The 22,499-nt window shown below is 42.6% G+C and overlaps 1 protein-coding gene across 9 annotated transcripts in view; it reads right to left on the reverse strand.

Annotated features, from left to right (window-relative positions):
* scn8ab (sodium channel, voltage gated, type VIII, alpha subunit b) overlaps positions 1-22,499 on the reverse strand; it is a 97,020-nt gene that overhangs the window by 19,448 nt on the left and 55,073 nt on the right. For 5 of the 9 annotated variants that reach the window (XM_046845859.1, XM_046845900.1, XM_046845868.1 and 2 more), the window contains 11 exons: positions 21,087-21,311; positions 20,859-20,922; positions 20,447-20,588; positions 19,792-19,998; positions 17,778-18,056; positions 12,827-13,180; positions 8,594-8,726; positions 8,248-8,486; positions 7,732-7,905; positions 6,702-7,058; positions 5,293-5,769 (listed from right to left, as the gene is read on the reverse strand). In XM_046845859.1, coding sequence (XP_046701815.1) covers positions 5,293-5,769; positions 6,702-7,058; positions 7,732-7,905; positions 8,248-8,486; positions 8,594-8,726; positions 12,827-13,180; positions 17,778-18,056; positions 19,792-19,998; positions 20,447-20,588; positions 20,859-20,922; positions 21,087-21,311 — 2,651 coding nt within the window. The remainder of the gene's footprint in view (positions 1-5,292; positions 5,770-6,701; positions 7,059-7,731; positions 7,906-8,247; positions 8,487-8,593; positions 8,727-12,826; positions 13,181-17,777; positions 18,057-19,791; positions 19,999-20,446; positions 20,589-20,858; positions 20,923-21,086; positions 21,312-22,499) is intronic. The other 4 variants (XM_046845884.1, XM_046845929.1, XM_046845892.1 and 1 more) reach the window with 1 other exon arrangement.

Below are 22,499 nucleotides of genomic sequence, written 5' to 3' on the forward strand. Positions count from 1 at the left end.
CTGTACTGATTCTGTCCCTGCAAACTGGGTCAAGGTGACACACACACACACACACACACACACACACACACACACACACACACACACACCTCTTCTTCTCTCTCTTTTTTTCTCACACACAAATAATCTCTGTGAAAAAACTCTGTGTGTACAAGAACAGGGAAAGAAGGGAGAGGGGGGGGAGAGAGAGAGAGAGAGTTTTAGAGAGAGAGAGAGAGAGAGAGAGAGAGAGAGGGTGAAGTGATATAAGTGATATACACAAGTAATATAGAGAGATCCAAACAGAAGGACAGAGAGAGAAAGACAGAATAAGTGCAGCTGTAGTGGATGGTGCTTTATGTTCTGGTGTAATTTGATGTGATGTAATGTGGTTTAATTTGGTGTGATGTGGTGTGGTGTGGTGTGGTGTGGTGTGGTGTGGTGTGAGGCGGTGTGGTGTAATTTGGTGTGGTGTGGTGTGGTAATTTGGTGTAGTGTGGTGTTGTGTAATGTGGTGTGGTGTAATTTGGTGTGGTGTGGTGTTGTGTAATGTGGTGTGGTGTAATGGTGTGGTGTGGTGTAATGTGGTGTGGTGTAATTTGGTGTTGTGTGATTTTGTGTGGTGTGGAGTAATTTGGTGTGTGTGGTGTGGTGTAATTCGGTGTGGTGTGGTGTAATATGGTGTGTGTGGTGTGGTGTGCTATGGTGCAATTTGGTGTGGTGTGTGTAATTTGGTGTGGTGTGGTGTAATTTGGTGTGGTGTGGTGTGGCGTGGTGTAATTCGGTGTGGTGTGGTGTAATATATTGTGGTGTGGTGTGGTGTAATTTGGTGTGGTGTGGTGTGGCGTGGTATAATTCGGTGTGGTGTGGTGTGGCATGGTGTAATTTGTGTGGTGTGGTGTGGTGTTATTTGGTGTGGTGTGGTGTGGTGTGGTGTGGCGTGGTGTAATTGGTGTGGTGTGGTGTAATATGGTGTGGTATTGTGTAATTTGGTGGTGTGGTGTAATTCGGTGTGGTGTGGTGTAATATGATGTGGTGTGAAGTGGTGTGGTGTCATTTGGTGTGGTGTGGTGTCATTTGGTGTGGTGTTGTGTGGTGTAATATGGTGTGTGTGGTGTAATTCGTGTGGTGTGCTATGGTGTAATTTGGTGTGTGTGGTGTTGTGTAATTTGGTGTGGTGTGGTGTAATTCGGTGTGGTGTAATATGGTGTGGTGTAAAGTGGTGTGGTGTCATTTGGTGTGATTTAGTGTGATGTGGTGTGATGCGGTGTGGTGTATTGTGTTACATGTTACTGGTCTCAGGACGTGTATTTTCTAATTCTTTTATTATTTCTTATTCTGGACAAGTTTTCAATGCACTGACACTGGGTTCACATCTCTACACTTAGGAATCTCTGACTCCGAAAAACATTAAGAATTTGTGTGTGTACGTTTCCAAGGGGACAATCGATTTCTGAGTCCAAAAAAGATTAACAGATTTGATTAAAATCACAAATCCGGGTTTTATCCATTTGAGACATGAGACACGTGACCTCTGGGGGTTATGTCAAGCTGTGGAAGGAGAGTTTTGAGGAACTTCTTGACTCTGTGAATTTTAAGAGGAAGAGCCAGATATCTCTGGTGTCTTGGAGTCCATCCCTGTGGCTGAGGTTATTGTGGTGTTCAATTTCTTCACAGTGGCCAGTAGCAGTGATTTGGTCAGCCGTTTGCTCAGTGTCTTCTGGATGAACCATGTTGGTTCTTCCTGGGACATGGAACTCTAAACCAGCTCTTTACTCACACAAGAACAAGCTTTGTAAGGGGGATGTGAGCAGGCTAATCCAGCCAACACATCACAGTCCTCTGGATTTAGAGATGGGGCTGTGGTGGTGAAGGAGGAACTCAAGGTTTGGGAGGAATTTCTGTGTTTACAGGTCTGTCTACAGTCAATAGTTTTCCTTAGCTCTGGTTACAAGCTATAAGGCATGGGATCTCCTCGGGGTTTCTAGACTCATTCTTTATGATACGATGATGATCCAGGAGAGCCTCTGAATCAAGAAGAGATAACGGAGGTTTACTGGGCACCATGATAGGACTTTATTAACCAAGTAGAGCTGTATCAGGAATGTCCCACTTGGACTGAGACATTGGGTCAGACTCAGGACCCAGTCTGTGGTCAGGGATAGAGAGAGCTGGATCTTTCCACCACAATATCTAGCAGGAAATACAAATGGAATATGAATGATTCAGAACTAGATATAAACCCAATTTCTGTTTGAGGACCATGAAGCTTGGTGGTATTAATGTGTGGGTGGGTTTACATAATCACTCACATGACCAGAGTCATTTATCACCAGCGTGACTGATGATGAAGATGGATTCTGTGTAAAAGTTAACAATCGGTTCATGTAATTGTAATAAATTACCTGGATTAATATGCAGATTTTATAAAGCATTCAGTGGTCAGATTATATATATATATATATATATATATATATATATATATATATATATATATATATATATATATATGTGTGTGTGTGTGTGTGGTCTCATACTGACACACAGAAATCAAAGCAATAAAATAAAACATTACATCATGTCCTGGACTGCAACTGAGCTCCAGCTGAGCGAAGGAGAAGAAGCCCTGAGTGGAGAAGCACTCAGCAAAAGCAGGGAGGCAATAAATCACAGCAGTAGCCGAGTTCAACACTCCGGCTGTACCGCCTACGCAGCGTGAATTTGCTGCGTGATGCCGCCGTAATCTACTCGTCCTGACTGCGCACCTTTGTCCTGTTTTAATTCATCGTCTTTAATCTACTCACACAAAACTGCACAACTTCAGACTCAGATATCATGTGGTCATGAGGGAGGGGTTTTATATTTTCGTCCAGCTGCTTTTTCTGCGCTGATGTGGGGAAAGTGGTGAGGGTTTACAAACGACTGTGCTCCACAATATATCCAGCACATACAGGGTTATTCAAAAAGAATGATCCGATTTCCTTACGCAGTATTTTATTAAGGAAAAGTCATACAGTCAAAGTCTCCAGCCAAGACACAAGTATTATATTCAATATTAACTTTAATGTAAATGACTGACTAAAAATAAACTGACTCATTCCATGACGATGCTTGAGAACTGAAGCAATGCGTCATGATATTGGTTCATTCTTTTTAAATAACGCTGTGTATATATATTAGAGCTGTCAATTGATTAATCGCATGATTGTCATGAGGTAACTCGTGATTGATCGCAACCTAATCGCACATTTTGTTTCTGTTCTAAATGTACATTGTAATTTTATACTTTTCAAGTGTTTAATACTCTAATTAACATGGACATGGACAAATATTTACGCCTTATGCAAATGTATGTTTATATTTGTAAAACCAAACTCAACATAAAGACTATATATTCTTGTAAATGTTTAAAAGTAATGATGATGTTTTAAATGACGTAAATCATCAGGACACCAAACGGAACTTTTGCTATGTTTCCACACGGACGGTTCATCATATTTTCAGCTGATCGAGGCATGGGTTTAGCAGCTTCTAGGTAATGGTGCTGGAGTTTTCCACTTCACTGACCTCAGTGAAAGGGAAAAGTCTGAATTTGCTGCACAGGCCACCACTTACTCACCAACATTAACATCTACAACAACTTTGTTCTTGACCACATCAGGATCGGGTGTCCACACAAAAGAACATCATAGTGCTCCCTAATCAGAAGCCCTGGATGAATCAGAAGGTCTGTCTTCTGCTCAAAGCACACAACACAGCCTTTAGGTCTGTAAACCAGGAGGCCTACAGCACCGCCAGGGACAACCTGAGGAGGGGAATCTGCAAAGCCAAACATTTATACAAACAGCGGATCGAGAAGCAACTTTAGCTCTGCAGACCCCTGACGCATGTGGCAAGGGATTAAGGCCATCACTGACCTCAAAGCACCCAGTGAGGAACCACCAACCAGTTCTGCTTCACTCCCCAACGAGCTCAACCTCTTCTTCACTTGTTCTGTCTGGGTGACATTCGTCCCGTCGCACTCACCCTGTCATCACACAGGGCTTCAAAAGACTGGTCCTCACCCACAAGTCCTGTCTGTGCTACAGGATACTAGAACTTAACCTCTGTACCATTGAGAGCGTCCTCACCAACTGCATCTCAGTGTGGTACAGCAGCTGCACTGCTTCACACCATGAAGGGTGGTGACTGCACAACCAATCATCTGCAATCAGCTTCCCACCTGTGAGAACATATACAGTAAACGCTGTCTGCAAAGGGCATCATCAAAGATCCCTCTCACCCCAACCATGGACTATTTCCCCTTCTTCCATCAGGAGGTGCACAAACAGACTGAAGAATAGTTTTTCCTGTAGCTGTTACTGCACTGAACAGCTGATTCAATACTGCAGTCACCTTTGTGTATTTTGCACTGTTTATTCACTCCACATTTCTTTTTTCACCATCCATAACTCATTCCACCCATATTTATACTGTATATACTGCATTATACTTACATTCATACTTGTACATAACTACATTGAGTATTTTATCTTCTAACACGTTTATCTATGAATAATCTTTACACAGTATATTGTATATTACTATATTTACCACATATTATTACCTGCTGCACCTTCTGTACATTATTCACCATCACACCTGTATTTATGAACCTCATACACTATTTATCCACTGTTACTGACTGTAATGTAACTTATACACTTCTGGTTAGATGCTAACTGCATTTCATTGGCTCTGTACATGTTCCCTGCACAATGACAATCAAGTTCAATCTACTCAAATCAAATCTAACCTAATCTAATCTAATTGGTAAAGTAACTGGTAAGGTGCTGATGTAGGTAAGGTGAGGAGGTCTGGGGTGCAGTCAGCATTCACATTCATTTAAGTTCAATAGGGTTGGAGCTCTATAGCAGGAGATCTTCCACTCCAACCCATGGAAAGCAGATCTGGCTTTGTGCATAGGAGTATTGTCATGCTGGAACATGTTTGGGACTCCTGGTTCAAGAGAAGGAACAATTTCATGCTCCTGCATCCAAGACGTCCGTTACAGTTATGTGGCTTCAATTTTGTAATAACAGTATATAGTAACTGAAATATATCAATATATACTCTACTGATCTAGTGTAAAGTTTGTGTGGATATGACACAATCCTTATGCTACCTGTGAAACCATGGCAACCAAAAACGAAACATCTCCTAAAAAAAGTTTCAATATGTGAGAAACATATAAAACTTTAGACATATATGAAAACCTCCATGAGGCTCTACTGTCACTATTCCCACACACCTGTCCCTTTCCCTCTTACTCACGTCTTTGCTGTTCTCCACGTCCGATTCGCTGCTAAAGTCTTCTGTGTTCAGGTTCTCAAAATCCGACTCGCCGACGGCAATTGGGACGCGAACGGTCAGATTGGGATTGTGGATAAAGGACATGCGGTCCTCGTCGATCATGTACTTCCCAACACTGCTGCCGATGCCACTGGTGGTGCCGTTGCCATTCTTAGCATAGTCAAGCTCACCACATTTGATGTCCACTCCTGTGTGATTGCCGATGAGGTTCAGTTTCTTCTCGTACATGTCATCTAAAGGCTTGTCCTCGTCCTCCAAGGGCGATTTTTTCAGAACGTGAGCCACCAGCAGCCGAGCATGGATTTTGGCCCAGGCAATGCCCTTTTTAATCCGGATCACTGAAATCTGCAGGTTGTTCATCTCCCCATCATCATCAGTGGCAGCCAGATTATCAGCACTGAACGAGCTGAGCAGCAGAGCCAGGAACAGGTTCAGTACCTGGGAGAAAGGAACCGATAAGACTCGCTCGCCACAGAGTATCACGAATTATTATGATCTTATTCCATTTTTCCTATAATCCTTTAATTATTACAAATGTATTTATAACATATTATAGAGCACATATAAGAGCTTTGTACACACATATATATGAAACTGCAGTAAATGTAATTTATAAAGAATAAATAATTTCACAACTTATTGTCAAGAACAAAAACACTAAACCCACCCCTTAAACACCAAACACCAAACCCTCTCATTAACCACTATCCCATTCCCTTAAACACTACACCCTCTTCTTAACCACCATCCCATTCCCTTAAACACCATTACATCGCTTAAACACCAAACTCTTTCATTAAACACCATCCCATTCCTTAAACACTAGCCCATTCTTGTAAACACTATCCCATTTCTTTTAAACACAAAACCCTCTCATCAAACACCATCCCATTCCTTAAACACCATCTCATTCCTTAAACACCATCCCATTCCTTAAACACTAGCACATTCCTTAAACACCATCCCACTCCCTTAAACACCAACCCTTTTATTAAACACCATCCCATACCCTTAAACACTATTCCATTCCCTTAAACAATACACCCTTCCTTAAACACTACACCCTTCTTAAACACTATCACATTCCCTTAAACACCAAACACTATGCCAAACACCATCCCACCCTTTCATAAACACTACACCCTTCTTAACCACCATTCCCTTAAACACCAAACCCTATAATTAAACACCATCTCATTCCCTTCAACACTACACCCTTCCTTAAACACTAGCCTCTGCCAATAACCACTGGCCCCTCCCCTTAAACACTAGCTTATTATGTTGTTAACTTGGAAAGTGTATGTATTAAACATATTCCACACATTTTTGTGGAGGTATAAAAGAATCAGTGGGATGCAGTTCAAACTCACCACTAAGTTTCCGATGACCATGACCATCATGAAGACAGTAAGGCACATGGTCTGTCCTGCCACCTCCATGCAGTCCCACATGGTCTCTATCCATTCTCCACACAGCACACGGAACACAATCAGGAACGAGTGGAAGAAGTCGTGCATGTGCCAGCGAGGCAGGTCGCAATCAGCGGCGATTTTACACACGCAGTCCTTGTAGCTCTTTCCAAACAGCTGCATTCCCACCACAGCGAAGATGAAGACAATGATGGCCAGCACCAGGGTCAGGTTTCCCAGAGCACCCACCGAGTTCCCAATGATTTTGATCAGCATGTTCAGAGTGGGCCATGACTTTGCCAGCTTGAAGACCCTCAGCTGAAGGAAATCAGAAGGGAAATAAAGCTCAAAATCAAGAAGTGATTGTCTGACTGCTGAAAGCTGATTCGTTAATAGAGGCCATGCTTTTCCATAGATCGGGTCACCATTCAGAACCAGTTAGCATACAAATTTCATGTTAACTCTGCAGGTACAGTCAACCTCCGGTAATTGCCGTTTCAGAACTCGCGGCTTTAAAAGTTGCGGGTTACTTTAAAATTCGCAAGAATCCGCAGCGGGACGTAATGTTCAGGAACGTTTATTGTATTAAAGTGACAATGTCTAGATGAATTGACTATGGTACCATAGGGGCTGCAGGGGTGCGTCCAGAATTCATGGATTTTCTGAACTTGTGGGGGTCTTAGAACATAACCCCCATGAGTTCCGGGGGACCACTGTATTACTAATAATCTGACAACATTCACATCTCTATAACCTTTAGTTTGGACTCAACAAACTGTGAATTCTTGAATTATTTGGTGCTCAAACAACTAATGCATTAAAAAACATTTTAAAATAAAACCAATTCTGAAGGTCACAAGCAGCTGTAAATTGAATATCTTCATACTTTCATACAGAAATGTTCTTGAAATTGTTCTTCTAGATCCAGAAAAAAACATTCCTTTGCTGACTGTATTATTTGCTCAGCTTTATGTAATGAATCATCCCTTACCAATCGAAAGGATCTCAGCACTGACAATCCCTCAACATCAGCTAGCCCCAACTCCACCAAACTGAGACTCACGATGAAGCCATCAAAGATGTTCCAGCCCTCCTGAAAGTAGTAATAAGGGTCCATTGCTATCAGCTTTGCAAACATCTCAGCTGTGAAGATACCCGTGAAAACCTGGAAGCAGAAAAATACCTTGCAATACAAACTATACATTTGCCATTGTATTATTTTAATACAAACTACAATCCAAATGTATGTTAACACTCTGGACTGTAATTGGGTCAGATGGTGTTGATTAATTGTCCAGAACAGAAGCTCTGTGAGTAGTAGAGGTTAATATGAATGTTTTTGGTCTGATACTTTAGCGTTTCCATGCAAAGCCTTGTTCACAGGGATCTCCAGCTTGGGTACCTCCAAAAGGTAGTTTAGATCTGTCGTGTTCCTTTAGCGCATATTCAATAACATGAGTTGCTCTACCAGGAGAACGGTTCCTCGTCCACTTGTGATCTAACTTACCAGATTTCCTACACTTAGAACCTTCTCGAATTCTTCGGTCATGGGGTAGTGCTCCATCGCCATGAACACGGTGTTCAGCACGATACATATGGTTATGGCCAAATCCACAAATGGATCCATTACTATCAGATTTACAATCTCTTTGATTTTCACCCAAAGTGGACAACATTCCCAGATCAGAAACGTGTTGGCAAACTTGTACCAGCATGGAGGACACTTTCTCTGAGACTCCTCCAACTCTGTGAGGAACACCAAACAACATACAGGTTTAGGAAAGAGGGCCAAGCACCTACAGATGAAAATAATAACGAAAAGCATGGATAAAACTCTGTCAGACATGTAATACCCTCCACTAGAGTGTTAGTGATGACGGTCATCACACTGTTCGCTCGCTCTTTACGTCCGAACGATGTGTTCAGCTGATCCACAGACACCATGAGAGAACCTGAGTGTTTCCTCTTTATGTCTACTTCAGTCGTCTATACACAAGAAGGAGAAATGAGAAAAAGTCGAAAAAAAACACATATACACACAGTAACACACATCATTGACCTTCAACAAAAGTACAAATATCGGTCTATAAATGATCTTCCTTCCACATTCATGACTCAGCATCTCACTTTACTCCCTACTAATCATCATCATCATCATCATCATCATACTCACCTTATCTGGCAGTCATATATATATATATATATAAATTGACCCTGACCGTGCATTCTGACCCTGTTCTCCAACCCTGACCTCTCCATCCTGACCCTGCACTTCTCAGACCCTGCACTCAGTGCATAACCCTACACTCAGTCCCTGCACTTCTCAGTCCCTGCACTCCTCAGACCCTGCACTCAGTCCCTACACTCAGACCCTGCACTCAGTCCCTACACTGAGTCCCTGCACTCAGACCCTGCACTCCTCAGACCCGGCACTCAGTCCCTGCACTCCTCAGACCCTGCCTTTAGATCCTGCACTCCTCAGACCCTGCACTCCTCAGACCCTGCACTCAGTCCCTACACTCAGTCCCTACACTCCTCAGACCCTGCACTCAGTCCCTGCACTCCTCAGACCCTGCACTCAGTCCCTGCACTCAGTCCCTGCACTCAGTCCCTGCACTCAGTCCCTGCACTCAGACCCTGCACTCCTCAGACCCTGAATTTAGACCCTGCACTCAGTCCCTGCACTCCTCAGACCCTGCACTCAGTCACTGCACTCCTCAGACCCTGCATTTAGACCCTGCACTCAGACCCTACACTCCTCCGACCCTGCACTCAGACCCTGCACTCCTCAGACCATGCACTCAGTCCCTACACTCAGTCCCTGCACTCAGACCCTGCACTCAGTCCCTGCACTCGGACCCTGCACGCAGTCCCTACACTAAGTCCCTGCACTCAGACCCTGCATTTCTCGGACCCTACACTCAGTCCCTGCACTCAGACCCTGCACTCAGTCCCTGCACTCAGTCCCTGCACTCAGACCCTGCATTTAGACCCTGCACTCCTCAGACCCTGCACTCAGACCCTGCACTTCTCAGACCCTGCACTCAGACCCTGCATTTAGACCCTGCACTCCTCAGACCCTGCACTCAGACCCTGCACTAAGACCCTGCACTTAGACCCTGCACTCAGACCCTGAACTCAGACCCTGCATATAAGAACTATAACCCCACACTGCAACCATAACCCCACACTATATCCCTAACTCCACACTAAAACCCCACACTATATCCCTAACTCACACTATAACCCCACTATATCCCTAACTCCACACTATAACCCTAACCCCACACTATATCCCTAACCCCACACTATAACCCCACTATATCCCTATCTCACACTATAATCCCACACTATATCCATAACTCCACACTATAACCCCACATTATATCCCTATCGCCACACTATTACCTAACCCCACACTATAACCCTAACTCCACACTATAACCCCACACTATAGCCCTAAATCCACACTATAACCCCACACTTTATTCATAACCCCACACTATAGCCCTATCTCACACTATATCCCCAACTCCACACTATAACCCTAACCCCACATTATAACCCTAACTCCACACTATAACCCCACACTATATCCATAACCCCACACTATAACGCTAACGCCTACACTAAAATCCTAAACCCCACTATAACTCCAACCCCACACTACATCCCTTACCCCACAATATAACCATAACCCCACACTTCACATCCAACTCTGCACTTCTATTCTGACCCTGCACTCTGCAAGATGTAAAGGAAAAGTTCCCTTAAACACTTTGACACTAAAAATAACATACATTTAATCTCTGCATCTATCTATCTATCTATCTATCTATCTATCTATCTATCTATCTATCTATCTATCTATCTATCTATCTATCTATCTATCTATCTATCTATCTATCTATCTATCTATCTATCTATCTATCTATCTATCTATCTTACCAACAGAGCATAATCACATGGTTCCACTGTCCATATCACAATGTTCACATGCATGAACATGCACACAGAAGAAAAGGAGGTTCATTTAAACAATTTGAGGCCCAGTCTCCAACACACACTCTCTCACACACACTCTCTCTCTCTCTCTCTCTCTCACACACACACACACACACACACACACACACACACACACACACACACACACACAGGTCTCCATCTGTAACCAAATAGCTTATAATAAATTATGAATTGATTCATGATGTTTCTTATACATGTAAACAAGTTTTTTTCTACTAAGCTCTGAGACCTTCATGAAGCCCAAGACAAATGAAACACCACAAAAACCTCTCATCGCTATGAGCTTCTGGGATACAGATGTGCGTCGGTGTGGTGTCGGTGGCTATTCTGTGTGGAAAGTGGGCCTCAACCAGACAAGAGTTCATGCCTCAACCAGAGATTTAAAAAGGTAAAGCCTGGAGAGAGAGTATAAGGAAGTCAGTCTACCATGCTAGCTAATATGAGGAAAATGTTGTTACTGGAAAAGGTTAGGAAAGGTTTCTGCTGGGTCACATTTAATCTGGAGGAGGGAAGAAAGACCATGAAAAAAGAGGACAGAGACAGAAGACTTGTTCTGAGGTGAAGGAGAAGAGAATTAAAATGGTGGACTGTATAATAGAGTTAGATGTGTAGAGTATGGGGAGTTAAATTGATTATTTTATAAAAGAAGACAGTAAATGTGGGGGAAGTAGAAGGAGATCAGTTTGTTCAGGATAGAGAGCACGAGCTGGGGGAAAGTTCTTCTGCCATTCAGAGGCATATCACAAGTTTGGGGCAACGAAACCCTGCGTTCACACCTGCAGCCATGTTTTAGCTCATTACCTGTTACAGTGTACAGCCGTTTCCATGGTAATCTGAATACCATGATACAGCTAGTGAAATAAACAGCCGGCTGTAGAGCACTCAATCACTAAAGATAATAACATTCTTATGGAATAAAAGAAAACGCTCTTACTTCCTCATGTGTGTCTGTTCAGCATGAAAACGCAGCTACTGGTCTATTCATGTACATGAAATGTTCAAATACGTATCTGCTTTGAGAAAATGAACATCTGGCTGAAACCAAAAATGCAAGTTCATGAAATGAAAAAGAGTCATCCATCCATCTTACTTTCCATGTCACTCGTACATCTAAAAAGATCCATATTAAGCAGCTAACGATGAGATTCGATTCGCCCCTATATAGATGCAGATCTGTTTTTGATTCAATTCACCACAATGTGTTTCAATACGATGCTATGTAATTTAATATGGTACAAATGTAACAAATCTACTTTGTAGTGCAAAAAGAATTAACTAAGAAACTTTCTGTTTTGTCTCCAGGAAGATGCAGCTCTACCTCTGCCATGTTAATCTATATTCTGTGACTCTTCGGACACGCCTTGGTCTCGGTAGTGTATTATACGTCATATTGATGTAGCAGCAGTGGTGCTGATAGAACAGGATTTTACACAAATGATCACAGATTATATTGGTAACTAATTTCATGATACTACCCCATACTGATCATCATTCGTTAGGACTCCTGGGTAGACTAGGCCATGTCTCAACTTGCACCGGTGCATAAAAGTTAACGATGGGATGCGTCAGATATAAGTTGGCCTTTTTATCACGATGCATCGTTTTTGCATCAGTAAAAACTGATTAATTTATACTGGTAATCCCTAACTTTGATGATGGCGATGTGTCAGATCTTATCTCACATAACTTGAAAATCTAACCATCCCTGTTCTTACGTCTACACTCATATTTCAACACCGGTACACCTTTGCTCATTTTGTCTACACTTGTTCATCTTAACTCATGTGTTTACGTTCTTATGTTTACACTCGGTTTGTCCATGCTCGGTACGTCTACGCTCATACGTCTATGCATAAGTCGTCTCAAGAGAACCTTTTCCTGCTTTGTCGCAGTGCAGCCGGTGTGAGCACAGGGTAAGAAGAAAAGGGAAAAAAAACAAGAACAGAATTGAGATAGCAGAAAGGCAGGATGGAAGTCGAAGTCAAAATGCATGGGGGGGATAAAGATCGGGCCGCTGGTGTCATGCCTAGACTGTAAACTTTCCCTGTGGACGTCCTTACACTGTCGTCAGAGGCTGCCTTATCTATTTTCACCTCAGGCAGAAGGCGTCCGGGCCCGGGCCCGATCAGAGACACCACGCCGTTGCAGTCGACCGTGCTGTTCCTCTTGCAGCCTGTGTGTGGCGCCAGGGGGTTGATGCGCGATGAGCCCTGACTGTAACCGCTGTAGCTGTTGCGGCGATACGGAATGAAGAGGGAGCCACGGCGGTCTTCGCTCTCCTCCACCGTGCTGTGCTCGTCATCTGCAAACTCGTTCTCCGAGCCTATGTCCCGCATTCGCCCCTTAAAGCTGAAGATGGAGCTGCGACTGTTATGACGGGACATGAAGGGCGAGCCTGGTATACTTAATAAAGACTACAGACAGACAGAGTTAGAGAAAGAAAATGCCATTAGTAACAATTAAACAATGCCATTAGTTTTAAAGTGCATACATCAAATATAAAAACATATCATATAAATATCATATCGTATTGTATCATATCATATCATACCATTAATATCATACCATAAAATTCATATCATATTGTATTTTTATAACATTTCATATCATATCATATAACATCATCATCATATTGTATCGTATCGTATCGTATCATATATCATATCATATAATTAATATATAATTAATATCATATATTGTATTGTATCTTATCTCAAGGTATCATATAATTAATATCATATCATTAAAATCCTATTATTAATATCATATCACATCGTATCACACACTAGTAACTGTGAAGTGCTGATTTAACACAGAGTTGTGGATGAAAATGAGTGATGCTGCAGAGTGTTTAGCTGCTTGCTGAAATTCACTGATAGTGCAGAACGCTAGCTGCTAGCGCAGGCATTTTCACTGCGGTGGGTCTGAGTGGCTTCTCTCTAATGGGCTGCTTGTCCACTGCAGAGCCACAAGCCCAGGAGTCCTCTCAGCTCTGACTACTCCACTTCCCATACCAACACACACACACACACACACACACACACACACACACAAATGAATGCCATTGATCTGGTAAAGTGGTTATGATCTGCATTGCTGCACACAAACCTCTCAGCTACAACCTCAGGTAACATGAGGCCCCATGGCTAATGCTAACGCTATCAACCTTTACCCAGTGGTACATCACCTCCAAGTGCAGAAATAAGCTTCAGTTAGTTCAGAATGCAGCAGCAAGAGTCCTCACTAGATCTAGAAAATATGATCACATCAGCCCTGTTTTAATCATCTACACTGCTCCCAATTACATCTCACACTGATTATAAAATACTACTACTGACGTATAAAGCACTTAACGCTCTCACGCCACAGTATCTGAGTGAACTTCTGTACCAGGATGATCCTCCACGCCTACTTAGATCAAAAGGTGCAGGCTATTTGTTGGTTCCAAACACAAAAGCTTCTGAACTTCAGTAGAAACATACAGAAGAGCTTTACAATCTGGTGAAGGAACCGTCATTTTAAGCATCCAAGCAAGTAGAGAGCACAACCATTACAGCCATCTACATGACATTCTGCATTTTCATGCCAGATTTAAAGAAGAAACATCTTCACAAATTCACATTTAAATTCACACCCAGAGAGAGAATGAGAGAAAGGAAGAAGGAAAAAGAGAAAGTCAGGAGCAGAACAAATATGATAAAAATAACGAGATTTTTCTGCTCCTGCATTTGAGTTCCGCTTTTTCATCTTTAGACTTTCCATATATCGAGCTGTATAACAGAGGGGGAGGCTTTTAAACAGACCCTGTTAAAGAATGGTATCACATCTCATCAGCTTCAGTCTCCTGTATATTCTGTAATCTGCTGTAGTCACCTGTAATCTTCTATAATAACTGGTAATCACCTGTAATCTGCTGTAATTTATAATCGCTGGTAATCACCTGTAATCTGCTGTAGCCTCCTAATCTGCAGTAATCTGATGTATCTTCCTCCAACATTAATCACCTGTAATCTCTTGTAATGTGTAATCTGAACACCAGTAACCTGTAATCATTTATAATCTGGTGTAATCTTCTTTAGTTGCTGGTAACAATATTAAATAACATATAATCTGCTGTAGTCTGTTGTAATCTCCTGGTAACATGTCAGGATCTTCTGATCTTCTGCTCCTTGGTCGGCAGCCATCATGCCATTTTTCATGCGCCACCCAGTATTTAAGGACACCAAAGACATTTACTCTGGGCCAGATTATCTCACTGGCTTTTTATTTCCCTGAGATTATTCTTGCCATTAATCTGTCCATGCCGGTCTCTGACATCACGTGTAATCTGCTGGTAACTACTACAATCACCATACAAGCTTCTTTAACCACATACAATCTCCTGTAGTCTCGTATAATCACCTGCACTCTGCTTCAATATGCTGTAGTTTGAAGTAACGTTATTAATCTCTTGTAATCTGCTGCAATCACATGTATTCTGCTACAATCTCTAGTAATCACTGTAATCTGGTGTAATCTATAATGTCCAGTAATCACCTGTAATCTGGTGAAATCTTTAATATTATCCAGTAATCACCTGTACTCTGCTGTAATTTCATATAATCACCTGTATTCTGCTGCAATCTGCTATTATGTAATCATCTGTAATCTGATGTAATCTCCAGAAATCAACCTGTAATCTGATTTAATTGTCTATATGCCCAGTAATCACCAGTAATCACATGTACTCTGATGCAATCTGCTGTTATATAATCGCTTGTAATCTGGTGTAATCTTTTATAATGTCCAGTAATCACCTGTAATCACCTGTAATTTACAAACCGTAAAATACAAACTCTAGTATTCACATATACTCTGCTGTAATCTCATATAATCACCTGTAATCCGCTGTAATCGCCTTTATTATCCAGTAATTGTGATCACCTGTACTCTGATGTAATCAGATGTTATTATTTACTATCATCTGTAATCAGAGTCAGCTATCATGAATCACCTGTAGTCACCTGACTGGGTGGAGTCTCAGCCGGATTCGTCCAACATACAGGATTTACAGGAGCTCAAGCTTCTGCCAAAAACCCAGGCCATATTTCAGCTTTCAGATGGAGATAAAAGATTTATAGAAGCGGGATGAATAATTCAGACAGAGCCGTTGAAAGCATGGCGTCACCCTGACCGCACCACATCACCCTTCCTCTGACTAGCAGACTCACAGACTTTAGTTCCGAAGATGATACAGCGTGCAGAGAAGTTCACCGCAGATAACCCACCCAAACGAAAGCCCATTACAGCATCAGGAGTCGTACTCATCTCAGAAAAGTATCAGCAGAATGTAGATTTAAACAAAGACTCATACACAAAGGAAAGAATATAATAGATATCAATTTCTCAGGGAAAAAACAAAAATATTTAAAGCAAACTAATACAGTTAGTGCAGACGGATGAGCAGGACATAAACACTTGGTCTGATCTCTGCTGCACTTTGTCTAATTCTTCTTCTTCTTCTTCTTTTTCTTTCAGCTCCTCCCATTAGGGGGCGCCACAGCGGATCATCCATCTCCATACCCCTCTCTCCTCTACATCTGCCTCTTTTACACCAACTACCTGCATGTCTTCCCTCACCACATCCATAAACCTCCTCCTTGTTCTTCCTCTTTTCCTCCTTCCTGGTGGCTCCATCCTCAGCATTCTCCTACTGATATACCCCATGTCCCTCCTCTGCACATGTCCAAACCATCTCAATCTCACCTCCCTCACCTTGTCTCCAAAACGTCCTACATGTGCTGTCCCTCTAAAAAACTAATTTCTGATCCTGTCCATCGTCGGCACTCCCAATGAAAACCTCAACAACATCTTCTGCTCTTTGTCTAATCATTGAGGCTAAAATGAACGATCAATCAGTAATTATATATGCAATAAAATACACAACACACAAAGCAGAAACACAAAGTCGAGCCGAGCGGAGGAGGAGCACTGGGAGGAACCTGACTTTGCTACCAACCATCCAACACCTTTGGAGCAACATCTACAGCCTGATCACGATCACACAGCTGAGACAGAACAAATGCAGCAGATCACCGATTACAAACACCAACCTGAGAAATAAAGACCATCCCAATAAGGCTTTAGCAACACGTGTGAATTCATTTATGCAAATAAAAACGAAGGATAAATTGTTCTAGGAAACATCCCCAGTGTAACTCACACCTACACACATGGGAGGAGGAGGTGGGAATTCTCTAGAGCACTGTTCCCAATCTGTCAGCTAAAGCTTATAAATCAGCCGAGCACAAAAAGGTGGTACGAGAAGAGTGTGAGGAGTGTAGGAGTGAGGAGGAGTGTGAGGAGTTTAGGAGGTGTGCGGAGTGTGAGGAGTTTAGGAGTTGGGAGGAGTGTGAGGAGTTTAGGAGTGAGGAGGAGTGTGAGGAGTTTACGAGTGAGGAGGAGTGGGAGGTGTTTTGGAGTGAGGAGGAGTGGGAGGAGTTTAGGAGTGAGAAGAAGTGTGAGGAGTTTAGGAGTAAGGAGGAGTGTGAGGAGTTTTGGAGTGAGGAGGAGTGTGAGGAGTTTAGGAGTTGGGAGGAGTGTGAGGAGTTTAGGAGTTGGGAGGAGTGAGGAGTTTAGGAGTTGGGAGGAGTGTGAGGAGTTTAGGAGTGAGGAGGAGTGGGAGGAGTTTTGGAGTGAGGAGGAGTGTGAGGAGTTTAGGAGTTGGAGGGAGTGTGAGGAGTTTAGGAGTTGGGAGGAGTGTGAGGAGTTTAGGAGTGAGGGGGAGTGTGAGGAGTTTAGGAGTGAGGAGGAGTGTGAGGAGTTTAGGAGTGAGGAGGAGTGGGAGGAGTTTAGGATTGAGGAGGAGTGGGAGGAGTTTAGGAGTGAGGAGGGGTGGGAGGAGTTTACACAATCACTCACACAATCAAGTGTTTAGTAGCACACCACCCCACCACCACACCACACCACTCCTGAAAGTCAATAATTGTATTAATGCCTTCTATTTTAGGGTTGGACTCCTCCTGATCTCACCTGGTTCATGATGGAGGTCTTCCTGCCCAACCGGTTGTCAGGGAAACGGAAGCGACTCCTCTTGCTGCCGTCATCCGACTCGGATTTGACCACTTTCTCGCTGTCTCCTTTTTCCTTTTCCTGCTCTTTTTTCCACTTTTTCTTCCTGTTCCTTCGCTCCTTGGCACTTTTGGAGCTCAGCTTGGACACCTCAGAGGAACTGCGGGACAGATGTCCTCCTCTATCACCCTCGACAGCATCCTCAGATACTGTCCCTGCTGACGTGGCCATTGCATTGGCCTGAGATCCAGGACAAAAAAAAAAAAGAACAAATATATACCAATATAAAGACACACACACACACATACACACACACACACACCAATCTAAATATTAAATTTTAGAAGTTGATGTGAAAAAATGGGTAAGCATAAGGGTCTGAGGGATTGAGTGTTCAAAACGTCTAGTGTTGTGGGGTATATTTTACTATGGAGAACGGGTCATGTTCACTCGAGGCTTACTGATGTGTCTGAGCAGGGAAGGTTTAACCCATAGCTTTGGGTTCTGGGCTGATAGAGGAGGAACCTGGCACGGTGTTTGTAGCCTTTCTCTTACAGCTCATACCCAGCTGGCTATTCTCAGAAGCGCTCTTTCTCCAGCATGGTGTTAGCTTCCATACAGCTGATAATCACTGCATGTTTTTTCTTCATTGCACCATTCCAATTCTGTAAATTCAGAATCATAAACCATCCTGTCTGGCATCATGGAGTCACGGAGATCACACTCGTGTAAAACATGAGCCGGATCTGCTGCTCCAAATCTGCAGGATTTCATGTTTCACACTGCTTTCACATGATTCATTTATACATCAAATATATTGCAACATCCACATGCCCTACCAGGTCAGTATCACTCATGAACTGAGATTTCAGTATAATTCATCATTTGCATAATTTTACCCTCAATTTATGACCTACTGTTACTACAGCAACCAAGATGGTGCTGGTGCTGTTCGGACCCACGTGTGTTCCCACATCGGCGATTTCATCACGAACAGCAAGTTAGAACAAACAGCAAATGTGAAAGTCTGCATGAAACTGGGCAAATCTCATACAGAGACGTTTGACTTGACACACGTTTGACATACGGCGACACTGCAACGAGTTGTTCGAGGTGTTTGAGGTCTTCTCTTTTCCGTTCAGGGAAGCGATTTCGCTCCTTGAAAGTGAACACAGAGAGAATGAGGAGGAGCTTCTTCCCGCAGACCATTCGGAGTTTAAACCAGGAAACACCCAGGATCTAGAACTGGACCGCTCTCTCCATCTCACTGCCTAGTTCCTTTCTAGTGTGTTTTAACCTTTTCATACTTTATAGTCAGATTATATTTTAATATACTTTTATACTTTATTTTTTTTAATTAATTTTTATGTTGCTTTACTCTTTTATTGTTCTCTTCATATTGTAATTATTTTTCATGTTCAAAAGCATTTCACTGCATGTCACTGTATGAATGTGTATGTGACAAATACAATTTACATTTTTGTTAGAATTTTGAATTTGAATTTGTGTTTTGAGCAGCACTTGTGCTTCAAGAGCGGAAGAACATCACCGGAAGATGACAAGGGATCAGTAAGACCTTTGATGAGCTCAACCTGCATGATGATCACCAGAGAACAACCCACATAATCTCACTTCCTCCACCCTACTCGCCAGATTTGGCTCCTTTGTTCTTCACCCTCTTCCTGAAGATGAAGATCCGGCACGCCATTTTGACACAGTTGTGGAGATCCGGCGCGAATCGCAGAAGGTGCTTGACACACTTCGAAGGGAAGACTTAGAGGACACGTTCCAGAAGGACACTGGGAGGCGCTGTATTACTGTGTAAGGGGACTATTTTGAAAGTGATAGTGTGGAAACGTAGATATATAAAATTCTTTCTTTTAAATTGAGCGAGTCTCCAAACCTTTCAGAAATCTCACATCACACATGTTTGCTTTAAAAGGCATGGAGTATGTAGTTCAGTGACATCACTCACCTGAGCCTCCTCCTGCTGTTTCTTGAGCTGCTCCAGCATGGCTTTAAACTCCTCCTCTTTCTGCTGGGCCTCTTCAATAGTGGCCTGGTTCTGCTCTTCATAGGCCATGGCCACCACAGCCAGGATCAGGTTAACCAGGTAAAAGGAACCCACAAAGATCACCAGCACAAAGAAGATCATGTAGGTCTTTCCTGCAGCTCGGAGGGTCTAAATCAAGATGAGAAATCAGTAAGAAATAAAGTTGTTAATAATGTGGCTCGAGTGCCAGATCTGTAATCCCTCACTTTTATGTAACAGCCAATAGAATGTGTGCAGCTCACTGACTGGTCAAACACAAGAGCAACGAAATTCACTGTGTTTCCTATGACCTTTACAGCATTCAGATGTACACTTCTTTTTCTGCAGAGTTGAGGACAAAATATCACTAAAGAACTAAAGAAGAAACAAGAAGAATCTCGGAGGTCTGATCTACATGTCAATAATTAAATGCAGAGCTCAGGTGCAGAACACCAGCAACTCTACTCACACAACTGCATTCATGTTCAAACGTGACTCTGAATTTAAACCTAAAGCTTTTTCTACACAGGAACCCTGAACTTCACATGCAGAGCTGCAGGAGATAAGAATTAGGGTGAGGGGAGACGTGAGAACATACCAGCTGGTACAGATTTTCCCAGAAGTCCTGTGTCATGAGTCGGAAGAGAGCAAGGAACGCCCAGCCGAACGAGTCAAAGCTAGTGTACCCGTAGTTAGGGTTACGACCTGCCTTCATACAAGTGTAACCCTCCGGACAGCGTCTACACATACACACACACACACACACACACAGTTATTAATAATCAGTTATTAACTTATTATTAAATCTAATATGATCCATTATTTTATTTTTGTACTGTTAAATGTGGGCGGGGCTACTGCTCCTGTTACCATGGAGATTGCACTGCCAATCTCGATGCAGTCTGATGCCCACAATGTTCCTTTTTTTTATTGATTTATCTTTTAATCAATCAATCAATCAGTGTGTGTGTGTGTGTGTGTGTGTGTGTGTGTGTGTGTTTAAGCCTCACCCAGAATCAGAGCTGTTTCCACATAGTAAAGCGTCTCCTCCGGTCGGCAGGAAGTAGAAATTTGCTAGAACAGAACAATAACTATTTTAATGTAATACATTTTACTGAAATACAGTATTATTCACACACACACACACACACACACACACACACACACACACACACACACACACACACACACACACACGCACACATGCACGCGCACACAACTTCACCAAATTCACTCACTATCGTTCATGATGTACTCGTCAAAGTCAAATCCTCTGCTCCCATTGGACAGGTAGGTGATGGTCTCATTGCTGATTGGCCAGAACACACATTTCTGCCTCAGGTTCCCCATGAAGAGCTGCAGGCCGATGAGAGCGAACACACTGAGACAGAACACGGTGAGGATCATCACATCAGACAGCTTCTTCACAGACTGGATCAGAGCTCCCACGATGGTCTTCAGCCCTGAGACACGCACACACACACACACACACACACACACACACACACACACACACACACACACACACCATGTACCAGCGTATACACCTAAACACACCTGCTCACAAAGCCCTACGATAAACATCAAAAACCTGACATTACTGCTTCATAACATGTTATAACTGTGTAATAAATGTGTCATAACCGTATCATAACCCCTCACACACTGCCAAATTGAGTATTAGAGATGTTTGTAATTAAATAAAATTAAACTTTATTCATTTAGACTTAGGCTGTAGAATAAAAATAAAAAATGAGGAAAAAGGAAAAACTGTTTTTTAGGAAAATACCAGCAGCCAATCAGAAACCAGCATTTCAGTATGACATCATCAGGCTGTAATGACGTAGAGATGTGACACGTTCATGACACTTAGAACACATTATAGAACACATTATAGAACACATTATAGAACACATGGACAATGTGGGATTGGAGTGTTTTACGTCAAAAAAATAAAGACTCCAGCGTCTCTTTACATCTCACACACATCAACATTCTCACAAGTTCTCACTTTCTCACAGGAACTTTCTTATATTCTCACAGGAACTCTCTCACATTCTCACAGGAACTCTCTCACTTTCTCACAGGAACTGTCACATTTTTACACGAACTATTTTACATTTTCACAGAAACTATGACCTCACATATGAAACTATGCCCTCACTAATGCCCTCACAAACTCACAAATGTCCTTACTCACACTAATGCCCTCACATTCCCACAGGAACTTTCTCACATTCTCACAGGAACTCTCTCACATTCTCACAGGAACTATCTCACATTCTCACAGGAATGCCCTCACATTCCACAGGAACTATCTCACATTCTCACAGGAACTATCTCACATTCTTACAGGAATGTTCTCACAGGAATGCCCTCACATTCTCACAGGAACTATCTCACATTCTCACAGGAACTATCCCACATTCTCACAGGAATGCCCTCACATTCCCACAGGAACTATCTCACATTCTCACAGGAACTATCTCACATTCTTACAGGAATGTTCTCACAGGAATGCCCTCACATTCTCACAGGAACTATCTCACATTCTCACAGAAATGTTCCTACAGGAATGTCTTTACATTCTCACAAGGACTATCTCACATTTTTACAGGAACTATCTGACATTCTCACAGGAACTATCTCAC

The sequence above is a fragment of the Silurus meridionalis genome, chromosome 1, assembly GCF_014805685.1.
Source record: "Silurus meridionalis isolate SWU-2019-XX chromosome 1, ASM1480568v1, whole genome shotgun sequence".
Lineage (NCBI taxonomy): Eukaryota > Metazoa > Chordata > Actinopteri > Siluriformes > Siluridae > Silurus > Silurus meridionalis.